Source organism: Rhinopithecus roxellana, chromosome 4, assembly GCF_007565055.1.
Source record: "Rhinopithecus roxellana isolate Shanxi Qingling chromosome 4, ASM756505v1, whole genome shotgun sequence".
NCBI lineage: Eukaryota > Metazoa > Chordata > Mammalia > Primates > Cercopithecidae > Rhinopithecus > Rhinopithecus roxellana.
In genome coordinates, this window is record NC_044552.1 from 126,334,179 (window position 1) to 126,349,352 (window position 15,174).

General features: G+C 37.9%; 1 protein-coding gene across 8 annotated transcripts in view; it reads right to left on the minus strand.

Moving 5' to 3' along the window:
* L3MBTL3 (L3MBTL histone methyl-lysine binding protein 3) overlaps window positions 1-15,174 on the minus strand; it is a 124,463-nt gene that overhangs the window by 15,968 nt on the left and 93,321 nt on the right. For all 8 annotated transcript variants that reach the window (XM_010354707.2, XM_010354709.2, XM_030929171.1 and 5 more), the window contains one exon: window positions 5,826-5,905. In XM_010354707.2, the coding sequence (XP_010353009.2) occupies window positions 5,826-5,905 (80 nt within the window). The remainder of the gene's footprint in view (window positions 1-5,825; window positions 5,906-15,174) is intronic.

A 15,174-nucleotide genomic window follows, 5' to 3' on the forward strand; every position in this document is an offset into this window, starting at 1 on the left:
ACGCTTTGAGGGAGCTATCGCGAAGGTGAGGAAACGGAGGTCCAGCCCTGACGTGCTCAAAGCCACACTGTGAGGCAGCAGCAGCACCAGGAAGTGATCCTCAATTGCCTGCCTCCTAATACCAAATATAGGGTTGTGGTCAAGAGGGTCAGTTTTTGAGTCTGATAAACCTGGATTCAAAGCCCCACTCTGCCACTGACCAGCTCTCTATATTCCTGGCTAAATCAAATTAACAGTATTGTAGTAAGGATGACATGATATTTCTAAAATGCTTACCCCAGCATCTGGTATATAGCAAGCAGTTGGCAAATGGGAGATGTTATCCCTCTGTTGAAAAAAAAGCATGTAACTGGGAGTATATTGGGTATAAAATAGTAAAAATGAAAATGAGTCAATAACCCTCTCAGGCTAACATTTCATGAATCTATAAAATATGCTTTCAATATGAAAGGAAAAAATAAAACCAGAAGAAATGGGATGTATCTCTTAATATTTCTACTAACTGGTGACCAAATATAAAAGGATGAACAATAAAAGTGTTTGGGTAAAATAAGTGAATTCACAGCATGAAGGAATATAGATAAAATTAACTTCCAAGACACTTAACTCAGGCATGAAAGATAACTGTGGATCACTTCAAGGTTAATAATCAAAATAAACCAATGGCTATGGAAGCAAAAAGCAAGCCTGACTTTTTAGGTGAGAATCTGGCATGTTATAAAATAGAATTCAGTTCTCTCCACACATGAGACACCCAGGAGAGAGAGTGGTTGCAGAAGAGAAAACAAAATCATACCTTTCCCAGGAATACAACAATTTAAATTTGAAGGTCAAATCATTCAAGTCTTTACTAAGGGCCTTCCATAATGGTAGGAATGAGCTACTTATTCAGGTAGAGAAGACAGAAGCAAAAAAAAAAAAGAGAGGGAGAGAGAGAGGGAAAGAGGAAAAGAGAGAAGGGAGGTAAGGAGGGAGGGAGGGGAAGAGGTAAGGAGAGAGAAAGGGAGGGAGGGAGGGAAGTACTGAGTATTAAAGTTCCCTAAGATCAAATTCAGTAGCATAGCAGGAATCACCCCCCAAAGCTCATAATTACACATACTCTACTAAACTAAACAGAATTAACAGAAGAAATGGATGGGGGAGGGAAATATCCTTTTTTAAGGGTGTGTGTGTGTGTGTGTGTGTGTGTGTGTGTGTGTGTGCGCGCGCGCATGTGTGCGTCTTTTAAATCAATTTGCTCCTAGACTCAAAATAGGCCTCATGGGCCTACTGAGTCTTAAACCCGCTTGACACTGTAAAGCAACTTAGCGTGGTTTCTCAAGTGTCCTCTATGATAAATGCTACCCACACTGCAAGGGGCGTTCTCTCCCACTCCCATGCCACCCCAGCCAGGCTAGGTTTGAAAGGGCTGCTTCAGCCACTGGAGGAGTGGAAATGAGAATGAACACTGGTAGGCACCTGTAGGTTCACAAGAGGGCTCCGGAAGGGAGCACATCTACCTGACCTTCAGCCTCGGGTCTGAAAGAGGAATTGTGCCAGGACTCAAACAGAACATTAAGTGTTTAGTGTTGTTCACAAAAGATCTTGGGAAAACTTCTCGGGATGCAAAAATGATCAAACAGAAAACAATTACTATGGGACCTCTCATAAAAGTTCTAGAAAACATCAGAAGAAGAGCACTGAGTTATAGACAGAAGAGTTTCATGATGTTAGCATTGCGCAAGGGGAAATGACTCAAAAAAACAAAAATAGGCTACGAAGAGAACAAGCCAACGTAGGAAATCACAGGAAAATAAGAGACACTGCTGTTAAAATTCATGTTAAAGGCAGTAAATAGCACACTCGACAGAACGAGAGACTGAGTGAGTTATTTCAACTTGAAAAACATGTCGACAACATCACAAAATGCCGAAGTTGTTAAAATATTAAAATACTTCCATATTGGTTGGTAATAGTTACTTCCCACCATGCAGTCAGTCCCTTGTGGGACTTCTCCAAGATCCAGCATCTAAGTGTAACTTCCGTGATAGCACGGAGCCTCCAGGACCCTGCTCCAGTACTAAGATGACCGTTCAACTGTCCTGTGCTATGCTGGTTACCAAATGAACTGTTAAGTATGTTTAATATCATTCCTTGGGTCTAGCCCAAGAAGAACAGGTATTACCTTCCAGAAAGAGACAAATGAAGCAGAAGTATTAATAATAATAAAAACTCTAACTCTAACTTAAGGAAGCTTTCCGGATCTAAAGAATCAAAAAGGCTCATGACTTCCCAGGCAAACATCACAAAAGAAGACTGAATTGAAGAGCCAGGTTCATTTTCAAATCCAAGAGAGTGGACTGAATTTAGCTGGCCTAATCTCACATAGTTAAAAGGATATTTTGGTTTGTTTCTTTTGCTCTGTTTGATTTTCCCTCAAAGAAAAACAGACCAAACATCTGGCTGAATATAGTGAACCTGCGGTGGGCCATTCTTTGCACCCTTCAGAAACAGGGCTTCATTCTCCTCCCTGTGAAATGCAGATGCGCAGAGCTGCCTCCCTCTCTGGAACTGTCCAAAGCCAAAAGGAGCTTCCTTGCCCAAGGATATGTGCTCCTCCCAGCAAACATCCGAGGATTGGTCAATTCAGAGATACAAAAGTCTGGTTCCCTTGCCTGAATTTGGGAAAACTCCGAACGGCCACCTGCACAACTTGTGAGATGGGCTAAGACCTCTGCTGTAACTACATCACAGCTCAGCTTCTTGGTCTGCCCAACCCTGCTTCTTTCACTCTCTCACTGGTATTGCTCCCAAGAATACCCACCAACAAACCTCTTGTACAAAGCACTCTCAGCATCTGTTTAAAGGAAATCCAATATAAGGCACTGAGCCAGGGCTCTATTAAGAACTGAGAGGCAGGAGGAAACCCACTGACTAGGCTCTGAGAGGTCCCCAGTGTTACTGAGAAACGTCTTCAGATGTCATAAGGCCTGGTTTCGGACAAAGCTCCCTGATTTTAGGTGAAGACAACCAGTAAACTACTGGACGGTGCTATCCAGTATTGGACAAAGTGCTATCCAAATCTCTTTCATACAAAATGGTTCTTGAAAAACGATTTCAAAAAGATAAAAGAAATCTAAAGCTAAGAAAGATGTTAAAAGGAAACCTAGAATTGTAACATGATTTCACTATAGATACATTTTATGATACAGTCTTACTCAAAATGTTTCAGAAATGTGAAAAAGAAGAAAAATTATACTGATTTTAGGAGGCTAAAGCCAGATGAGAAAGTAAAGGAGAATATTATAGATCAATCTCACCTATAAAAATATGTGCAATAATTCTCAAAACAACTTACTTTATAAAGCTCTCTTTCACAAACAAAAAGTAGGACAATAAGCAAAACATGCACATTGAACTACAAAAAACAACAAAAATAAATGACTTGAAAAATTACAAAATTAAGAATTATGTATGAATCCTAGCAATGGTTCCTTGAAAGGAATAATAAAACAAAAACGTAGGCAATTCAAATCAAGAAAAACAGAAAGAAAAAAATTAGAAAGACATAAAGCTACCAAGAAAAATAAGAGAATACCATGCATAGTATATGTTAATAAACTGGAGATTCTCCATTACGCAAACAATTTTCAGAAAGAAATTATGAAAATTGGCCCAGCATATAAAATGTTAAATAAACACTGAGTTTAAAAGATCACTGAGAAACTAAAAATGTTATCAAATTATTACTCCCTCAACAAGCTTAAAACCTAGAAGATTTTATTATCAATCAATCTGAACTTTTAATGATCAGGTAATTCCATACAATAGACACTTATTCCACAATACTACTACTATTAATAAGAGTGAATACTCCAGCCACTGATGCATTTAATCCTCACAATAATCCAAGGATATAGATACTATTACTACATCCATTTTACACAAGACGAAACTGAGGCACAAACAGGTTAAGTACTTTGCCCAGAGCTAGCCACACAGCTAGGAAGTGGTAGAGCTGAGACCTGAATGATGGCCACCCTCTTACCTCCTCTTATAAACCACCATTCACAAAGAAAGGCCGAAGCTTTTGTCTAAGAATTCAAAATAGCCCTGATAACAAAACCTTCATAAATTAAATATTTTTCTACCTTTTCCATAATCAGAAACGTTTTAAATAATTGAATACTTGCACAGCACTGTTCTAAGCAAGCTACAAATGTGACTGTACTTCATCCTCATTACGATCTGATGAGGGAGGTATACTATCATCATCCTCCTGGATAGACAGATAAAGAAACAGAAACACTCACAGGTGTGTGATGACATGTCTAAGATCACAAAGCAGCACGTGGCAGAGCAGAGATTCCAACTCTGGCCATTTATAGGGTTTGTACACTGTGCTACATAAACACCATAAAGGGTGCTGAAGACAGCACTGACTATAACTTTTAAATTAATCATAAATGATTGCTTTATGAAAATCAGATATGGAAATCAAAGCATCACTTATGAAATAGGTCACTGCAAGAAGCCATCAGGTGCCATTCTCAAATCTTATAATAATCTAAACCAAACTATTTACATGAAAAGCAAAGTTCACAGGGACAATCAAAATCATAATCAGACTGACATTTTCTTACAAAAATAAATAACTACTGTTATATTTGATTTATAAATACAATCTATACTATGACTAACAGTTATTACTTCATTGCTTAATTAAACCATTAAACCACTGTATTTTTTTTTTTTTTTTTTTTTTTTTTTGAGACAGAGTCTCGCTCTGTAGCTCAGTCTAGAGTGCAATGGCGTGATCTCGGTTCACTGCAACCTCCGCCTCCCAGGTTCAAGTGATTCTCTTGCCTCAGCCTCCCGAGTAGCTGGGACTACAGGCATGCACCACCACACCTGGCTAATTTTTGTATTTTTAGTAGAGACAGGGTTTCACCATGTTGGCGAGGCTGGTCTCGAACTCCTGACCTCAGGTGATCCACCTACCTTGGCCTTCCGAAGCAATATATTTTTAACAAAGATGTAGGACAAATTATTTCCTCCAATATAACTTAAAACACTGTTCAAGTAATTTTTTTTTCATTTTGTGATATTAGATTAAGACAATATCTGGATTTCAAAACACATGCTGAATTGAGTTTTAAACATAGGAAGCAAATGACATCAACAATACTAAAGAAAATGTGTGACAAGGTCCAACGAGAATGTCTTACCAAACTTTATGTACAATACTGTACCAATATGTGAGACTGTTAATACAGACCATAAATGAATCTATATAAAAAATTACATACTATATTGATACTGAACAATAAACTTTTATTGCCTGCAAAAAAGAATAAGGTAACCAAACTTAAAGTTCATCTTTTGCAGCCATAAAAAAGAATGAGATCATGTCTTCTGCAGGAACATGGATGGAGCTAGAGGCTATTACTTTCAGCAAACTAATGCAGGAACCGAAAAACAAATACCACACGTTCTCACTTATACATGGGAGCTAAATGATGAGAATCTATGAACACAAAGAAGGAAAGGACAGACACTGGAGTCTACTTGCTGGCGGAGGCCAGGAGGAGGCAGAGGATCAGAAAAGGTAACTATTGGGTACTGGGCTTAATTCGTGGGTGATGAAATAATCTGTATAACAAACCCTCATGACACGAGTTTACCTACATAACAAACCTTCACATGTATCCCTGAACCTAAAACAATAAAAATAAACAATAAAATTCATTTTTAACATAAAAAAGACTGTTGTATTCCAGTTAAGGCTGTGATTGTTTCGTATCAGCAGTAATACACATCAGTAATATGAGAATTACTATGGCTACCTCTGGCTTCATGTGATGTTCTCATTTCACTTTCTGTTCTCTCTTCAAAGTCTTCTTTGACATCATCAGCATGCTGGTCTCTGAGAAAAACAGGCAATTCAATATTTTACAAGAGAAACATTTTTTAAAAATGGTTCAGAACTACATCTCAACAACTGCTTTTCTTAATTTTAAACCAAAGGATGCTACTAAAGTCTTAGAAAGGATATATAGTTCTACTACAAGGCAATTAATTAATAATACCTATAAATGTCCATTTTCTTCATTATCAATTTTCATTTCCTATTCAGGAAGAAGATTTTAAAGCTAAGGATAATAAAATGAACTATTCTGGAAAATGTAGCTATTGAATAATTCAACTACAATTTGGAACATGTATTCATGTGGAATTTTACTTACACAGTTTGGTAAGACTTCTATTTAAAGAAAGAAGATGTTTTGAAAGTCCATACCATTTAACTAAGTCACCATATACTACTCAGCACCAGGATTCGGATGGAGGCTAAGATTGGCTCGGGGGAATAAATCCCAATTCTAGGAAGCTTTTCCTGGTTTAATCAGGTCAAATCCACCAGCTGAAGTGATTTCACCTCTTTCTGACCGGGAATAACCTAATGCTAAACTAAACATGCCAGAGATACTGCAAAATGGAATAGACCCATTACAATCTTAATTCAGAGCTTTACTCCTTATGTCAGGGGCAAAAATTGTTTTTTTTTTTTTTTTTTTTTTTTTTTTTTTTTAAAAGGAACTACTTTTCTTAAATTTCAGGGATTAAAAATTTTTCACCCTAATGTATTCCATTCTCAGGATTCACAATAAACCCCATTTTGCAATTTCTTCTATGCAGAATATGCTACCTGGCCTACACACTTCAGTGCTTTAAAGTATTCTGTGTTTATGATGTGCTATTGTTTCATACATGCTGTTACCATTACAAATACACGACAGTTTCTTAAAGATCCAAAGCATAGTTCTGTTAAGTTTTAATAACGGCAAATACATTTGAAACAAAATATCCCAACAAATATAAAAGGAGTTCTATAGTTTTAATTACAAAAGCACTAATTGAGTCTCCATTTGAAAATATAGTAACACAATGACACTAACACAGTAAGCATGCAATAAATACATTTTCTATTTTTATTGCTATTTTAAAATTATTTATTGTTTATTAGTGATCATCCTGTGAGGAGATATTATTTTTAAGAAAGATCATTTCCAGGAGCAAATGTGAAATTTCATTTGAATCTGAGCTCCCTGGCTTAGTTCATGCTAAAAACAACTTGCTACAACTGCTGAAGTATACTTGCTCTTTTGACAATGGGGGAGAATCATTATTGTTTTTCCAAGAGAAACCAATTAAATGGCGACAGGGTCTCTTATTCCATAGAAAGTAGAGGGATGAAGCTATAGAAAAAAACAAATGTAAGAGTGTCACTGATAACTGGAGAAAGAACATTAGTTGAAGTATTGATAAAAATTGTGTTTTCTCTGTAAAAATAATGCGGCAGTTATGCTTGGAAATTACATGTTAAAATTAGCTTACCATGCTAAAATTAACTTCTATGAATTTCCAAATTTGTTTTATATTAAATTGGAAATAATACTGAGTGCACAAATTCTATCCCAGAAAGTACTGTGGTCAACAAATAGTTTGTAAATGGCTATATTAACTATTATTAAAAACCATACTCTACAGCAATATAACTTTAAATTGGCATTTCCCAAATAAAACAAATGTCCAATTATTGTGGTTTTTCTAGAAGCTCTGATGAGTAGTTGATTTTTTTTTAAATAGAGAGAGAAACGTCATGAGTCCAAAAGCTAAAAAGTCAAAATTTTCTGTATATTTCAGTTTTCAGGATCACAATTATCCACTGATAATCTGCAGTTACCCTTTTGTGGTTTTACTAAAGCATACCATTCTTTTAAAGTAAGCTTTGTTAAAATGAAGATAGAAGACTTGAGCTATGAGAAAAGTTCCCTTGTTTTCTTATGCCCGAATACAATGACAATTACTTATTTCCTGAACTCCAAGAAAAAGATCACTTTCCAAGAGGGAACAGAGATAGAAAAAGAAAGTAAAATCTTTGACCCAAAAAATTTCCTCATGCCTGGTTCTGACATAACCTATCCCAAAAGAGAAGCAGAGTGGAAGCTATGTACTCTTACATAATTTATGTTGCCTCATTATAGAGGCATGTTCAGTTTTCACTGCCCCAGTTTTAACTCATGACACGTCATTAAACTGGAGCCATACAAACCTGGGAATATATAAACACAGATATGTATTTTTACCAAACGGGAAGACCTCCACAAAAAAATGTTTATTGAATGTTTTATTTCAGATTAACATATTGATTCTGCCAATTCCTTCAAATTAAAAGCACCTACGCCCCTGTGGTTCTATGTGCTGTTTCCTTTAGCTAGAGAGTGGAAAGGTGGAAGACAGGGTCAATCTGCGCAGTCTATTAGAACAGGCATTATGAAACAGATGGGTGAATAGAATCACTGGAGCGAGCAGAATCTTAATCGAGCACATCCAGACATGCGGAAACAGTTAATATTAATAAGGAAAGTTCACTTCTTAAGAACACAGTGTAAGCCAAAGACTGACTGAGCTTTTTACATGTCCCATATTTTATAACACGTATTGAAGGAAGGTTTATTATTATAGCCACAGAAATGTAGAGACATTAAGACCAAATTCACAGGGCGAGTATAGCACCCGTTCTTTTTGACACCAAAATCCGCAATTGGATTGAGTTGTTTTTTATTTTTACACTTGTGTGTTTCCAAAATAAAGTATGATATATGAAGTTAAAGGAAACAAGCTTTTTGTGCCATAAACTTATTCTTCAAATTTTCTTTCATTGATGAGGTCAGGAATGAAGAGCCTGATTCCGTATTCCCATTTGTTTTACATTTTATTTAAAATAAAAATTGAGGCCAGGCACGGTGGCTCATGCTTCTAATACCAGCACTTTGGGAGACTGAAGCAGGAGGGTTGCTTGAGTCCAGGAATTCAAGACCAACCTGGGAAACACAGTGAGACTGTGTCTCTACCAAAAAAAAAAAAAAAAAAAAAAAAAAAAAAGTCGGGCATGGTGGCATGCGCCTATAGTTCCAGCTACTTGGGAAGCTGAGGCAGGTGGATCACTTTAGCCCTGGAGGTCAAAGCAGCAGTAAGCCATGATTGCACCACTGCACTCCAGCCTCGGTGACAAAGCGAGACTGTGTCTCAGAAAGAAAAAAATAACAACAAAAAAATTGTTTATTCAATTGGACAACCATTATTTCTCTCTACTATAAGGTTAAGAATTTCATTACACAAATTCTGGCTGAATATGTACTGTGATGAATCTTCCTCTACACAAAAATGAAATCCTTGTTCTAGAATTTCAACTTCCTAAGCAAAACGTTATTTTAGCTACATAGTCTTCCAATTACAGATAAAATATGATTATATCAGAATGCCAAAACTCTGGGATAATGTTACAATACTCTCTGGAGCATAGTAAAAGATACACTTCTTGACAGATTTTTTAAAATGACAACCAGAAATATTTTCAGGCTATATTTTAATATCACAATTATTGTCAACCTAAACATTTCCTGGCCTGCTTTCCTTGATCAACATTTTTCATTATCAACAATTTCCTTTCAAAAGAGGGTACAAGCTGTTTAGGCACAAGTGTGTGATTTTTTTTTTTCTTTTTAAGAGACAGGATCTCACTCCGTTGTCCAGGCTGGAGTGCAGTGGTGCCATCATTAGCTCACTGTAACCTCAAACTCATGCTCAAGTGCTTCTCCAGCCTCAGCCTCCCAAGTAGTGGAAACTATAGTCATGCGCTACCATGCCTGGCTAATTTTTAAGTTTTTGTAGAGACAGGGTCTCACTCTGTTGCTCAGGGCTGGTCTGAATTTCTGGCTTCAAGTAATCCTCCTGTCTCACCCTCTCAAAGCATTGAGATTACACACATTGCAGATGGGTGCCTGAATCTTAACATGGAGGAAGCAGCCCAGCAATAGTGGTTACACATGTGGTCTTGGGAAGTGAAGAGGTCTGGTTTCAATTTCAGTTCTGCTACTCACTAGGTTTATGTGACCGTCAGCAAGTTACTTAATTTCTCTAATTCTCAGTTACATCATTGGTAAAACAAGGATAACAAATCCTTTACCTCAGAGGGGCATGTTAAGAATGAAATAAAATAATGTATACAAAGTGCTTAGGACAGAGCCAGGCACTTAAGTAGGAGCATGATGCACAGCAGCTATTCCTAGGTTATAAATTACTTATATTTTAGGATAAAATTATCTACTGATACCTGTTTTCTTTAACCTTATTTCTTTAACTATTAAGACAGCTTTTAGAGTAATGGTTCCAAGCACAGACTACAGTCAGACTGCCTGGGTTATAACCCAGGTCTGCTATGGACTAGCTATATGGCCTCTAACCAAAAGAGGTTCCATGTTTGTAGAATGAGGGTGTGATGATGACAACTACACCACATAAGGTATTATGAAGATTAAATAATAGGCACCGACATAGGTAAAAGCACCTGGAAAACAGCAATTTCTCTTGGAATTTCAAAATTTTCAAGAAGCCATTTACTGCAACATTTCTTTAGTTGCAATTCAATACAATTCAATTCAACTCAATACATTTCAGTTTTATTGAATTGAAATACAATCATAGTGAAATCTTAACAATACTTTTGGCTTTTAATTAAGATAGTGGAATCCACTTGAATGGAAAAATGTATTCTTTATGACTCAGCAATTTCGTTTTCTCTGTAATTATGTGTCACCTTTTAGAGGTCTTACTGTCTTACCATAATTATGCTTTGGGATGAATATTAGTAAAACAGACATTAGAATGGTAAATGCATAGGATGGCAGTTGAATATGTGCAGCTGTATTTCTTCAAGTCTGTTCATTTTTCATATAAAAACAATTTCTAACCAATTATGTTTCAATTAGTCCTAGTCTGTTAAAAAATATTGAAAAACAAATTATTTTGCCCCAATTTAGGGATTTATTGATTTCAGTCACTTCTTTAAATCCAGCATGAAAGGAGGCAGATGCAGATTGCAATGTAGACTGAAATATTTGCCAACCGGGTTAGGAAGCACGGATTGACAGTTATTGTTGGCCCAGCGTCAGAGACATGGCTATCTTGCCGTAGCTCAAGTGTAAAAGCTCACTCCTTAGTTTGGCTTGGTTTAAAATAACCCCACGCTTCTCTTTTCAAAATAGCTTATTCTAGTCTCATGGGGCCTTTGAAGAACTGAAAGAGACTTGTACTTCCTCAGTAACAAGCGGGGATGCTGACTACCAGAGAGCTGTAAGAAAATGTAGTTTTCTGTTTTGGCTATCAAAAGAATGTCTCTTTGCATGCTCCCAGCATTTTTTTAAGTTTCTGAGCTGTGACTCACTCGCAGGTAAAAAGATCAGGGAATGAGAATCTCAGGGGTTACACTCTACAGAAACTTTAAAAGAATACTTGAACTGCTTCCAAAATGCCTCGTACAAATGAAGAGTGACTGTACTTGAGCTTCAGGTCAAGGAGGTCACCACCTTCGAAGGGATTCAGAAAAAGATGGCAAATAAAACCAGTGGGACAAGTATGAACAACATTCAAATAAAGAGCTTTTAAAATACAATTCCTTTCGACAACAGCAATGGTTTTACTGAATTATGTTTTCATAAACATCACCCAGGAGAGGTAAACATGGTTTACTGTATATCTAATGAATAAAAACATTTTGGTTAACAGGCCTATTTAATTATAATTTAGCATAAGGACCATACGCCAGTGAAAGAATACAATAAAAGGAATACAATGAATACATAAGGTGGGTATTACCAAGATAACAAGGAAAAACCCTCCAGAAAAATTCAGTCAGCAATTAATCCTCTTCTTAAATGAAAAGCCTTAACCAATAAGGTGAGGTTTGGGAAATAAAGATGATGTCACTTAAGAGTGAGACTCTATTACTTTATTGTTGTTGTTGTGGAAAAGAGAACAGATGTCACTGCTTTTCTACGCTACAGAAAAGGGTCTCCTGGGTCAGAAATTGGTGATATTCAAGGAGATAAAATAAGATCCTGTTACAATATTGTTCCAACAACTTCACAGGCATATAACAATAACACACTCATCTTATCCTTGCATTTTGAATGGTTGCCTTGGTATCACAGTGGCTGGCATCAGAACTGTGAGTGATTTAACTAAACACTGAGCTACTCTTTGGGGTACATAAACAACTACACAGATTTAACTCAGGTTCTCAAGAGCTGGAATAGGAAAACACTTTCAGAGCTCCTAATTCATACCTGGAACCCATCAACAAAAAGGGAGAAGAGGTTTTACAATAGCCAGAGCATGCCTAGTCATTGAAATTACTTCCAGGAATATTTAACATCAAGCTCTCGGCCCAGAAGACCTCAGGGGGCAAAAAAACAACTTCCCAAGGTTTACTAATTAACTTTGGTAATCTTTTAGAACGGTTGGCTCTAAATTGATTTTATTCTACTTGATGTGATAGTTTTGCAAAGTAAATAGATTTATATATGCTCATAGCTTCATACTTTATCTTAGCTTGCTTTCCTATCTGTTTAACTGGGTACAGACTTGGCTTTTGGTGTGACTAGCAAAATTGGATTCGTGTTAAAAATATAAACCACATTGATGGCTGCAATTCCGGCAACTGTTCTATGTAGTTCTCGTAGTGGAAACACTGGTCTTACAACTTGAGAAGTCATTTTAATGGCCTATAATGAACGGAACAGACTGATTTCTGCCATTGGATCAGTTACTAAGCAGTGGGCATTTGCCTTGCAAGATAATCTAAGCATTTGGCAGGCATTTTAAAGATGCTTTATTGGTTTCTGTAGTTGATGTTTAGCAGGCTTAAACAACATGGGAGCTTAAAACATTAAGTGATTTTTAATAGAGATAGTACCTAATTTAGAACACAATTACAAACAGCCATAGAACAGATTTCATGAGAACAAGGCTATGTGGGATGGATGCCCGATGTTTCCCAACTGATAACACACTGTGAAGTATTACCCCTGAAAAGGGTATTTTCATTCAGTAGAGATTCCCAAAGCCTGGTTTATAGACTACTTGCATTGGTCACCTGGGAGAGCTTGTTAAAAATGAAGATTCCACTGTCTTCATTTTTATGAACACAAGAATTCCATTTCCTGAATCAGTACCTCTGGGAGCAGTGCCTCAAAAGCCACATTTTTAACAAGCATCTCAAATGATTCTGGTGCAAATCAAAGTTTGAGACTCCCAGTTTTATTAAGACATATAGAGAAACACATATATTGTTTTGCTCAGCTGTAGACATGCAGAGATTTAAGTAATCAGTCCCTAGGAAAAGCTACTCCATTCACTGGTAGAGCCCATGCCTCAACATTTTGCCTCTAGGAGCAGCGTAAGGGCAGAGATGAGCTTTCACCGTCCAGAGCGAAAAAAGCATGTTTTCACAGCAAGCACTGGTACGAAAGACACTCCTCATACTTCCGATGAATAAATGGATCGCTGGGATAGGATTGCATACTCACATTTCTATCTGTAAGGACCACGTACTCACATTTCTATCTAGAGCTACTGGGACTTCCCTTTACTCACACCCATCTGACAAGTCTCTGTAGGAAAAGAGATCCAAGCATTCAGCATACCTACAGGTGGACTCAGGGTGGGACCATCTTAATATCAGGCAGAGCTTCTTGATGAGGATGTCCTGAATCCTAAGGTACAAGTGTTCTGAGATATTGATCCTGCAGCCCTCTGCACCCCTCTCTGGTGACTGGGAGGCAGGCTCATCCATTTCTTTGGTGTTTGACACAAACATTGTCATTTCTGTGATATCATTTTCTGTGTGGGCCAGGAAACTAAACAACAACAGTTTGGGACATCCCACCTTAATTAATGAGAGAGTGCAGGTGTGTTTTGGGGGAATTTATCTCATCATTTAATAATCACTCCTTATATATCTGGTGTGGTGATCTCACAGTTCAAAGTGTAGGAGTTTTAACTGAACAGAAAGGTTATACAGCTATTGCCTCTTAGGCTACATAACTGATAGCTGTCCACAGAAGATGGATGGATGGTTCGAGGTCACTACTGCATGCAAGGGAGTATGCTCAGGTTAGGGCAACTTGGAGAAGAAGAAAAGACACGGCCCCTACCTTTATGGAGCATATCATCAAGCAAAGTACCCAGAAGTGTTTACCCAACAATGTCAATGGCATTGGGTCGTGTGATGAGAAAGCATGTAATGAAGGACTTGGTCCAAAATCTGGATGAACAGATAAAGCTTTACTGAGGAAAGGAGAGTGAATCTGATGCCCCAAAGATGAGAGATAGCTAAAAGATGGCACAGAGAGGATCTAGACAGAGGGAAAAGGGGTATCTCAGGACAGGGTGGCTGAAGCACAGGTTGAAAAAAGAGCCTGCAGAGACAAAGCAGGAGAGTTAGGCAGGTGCCAGATGACACAAGGCTTTGTAGGCCATGCTGAGAATGAGGGTCTTAATTCCAAGAGTAACGGGAAGTCATTGAACGTTTTGAGCAGGGGGATAGATGCTCACATAAACATTTGAGTCCGGACTCCAAAGCTGTAGCCTGGAAGAATGTGGTGGACTGAGATAGGACCTTAAATCTGAGTTTTAAGGAAGTCCCAGGGGATCTGGTATGAAGCCAAATTTGGGAATGAGTATGATGGAACATTAGCTGCCCATGGCTCTATTCTGAGCAGGTGACCTTTAAAATAATGTTATGACAGGAAAAGGACATTCATTCCTCACACAGTTAATTTATGCTAGTCCTATTATATAAGCTCTGAATCAGAAGCGATGCCAGCACATCACTCATTCTGGGGACTGCCTGGCATCTGGAATAGGTAACGGGTTGGTGCCACAGCTCCCAACTTCACTTCAGCACACACCAGCCTGATCCACCTGTCTCGCCTGCACTGATTTCCTGCAGGACTTCCCTGGGCTCTGGCTGCTTGGCAGGGAGGATGTGCTGGGGAATTAACATGTACAGTCTCACTCTGTGGTTCAAGGGAATTTGTGTTTCAAAAGTTCAGCTCCTTCATCCCTATGGTGGGCTAACACTGAGATGTGTATTTACAAGAAATCCCAGAGTTTTCCCAGCAGGTCTGTGTTCCTGCTGTCCATGGTGGTAATCAGCATGACAACAAAGCTTTTTCTGGCTGCCTGCCCTTCCCTGTATCACTTCCTCACTTGCCTACTGATATTTTCTTGACCTCCCAAGTAAACCACTTGCAATTAAATCCTTGTCTCAGAGTTTGCTTCCAGGGATGC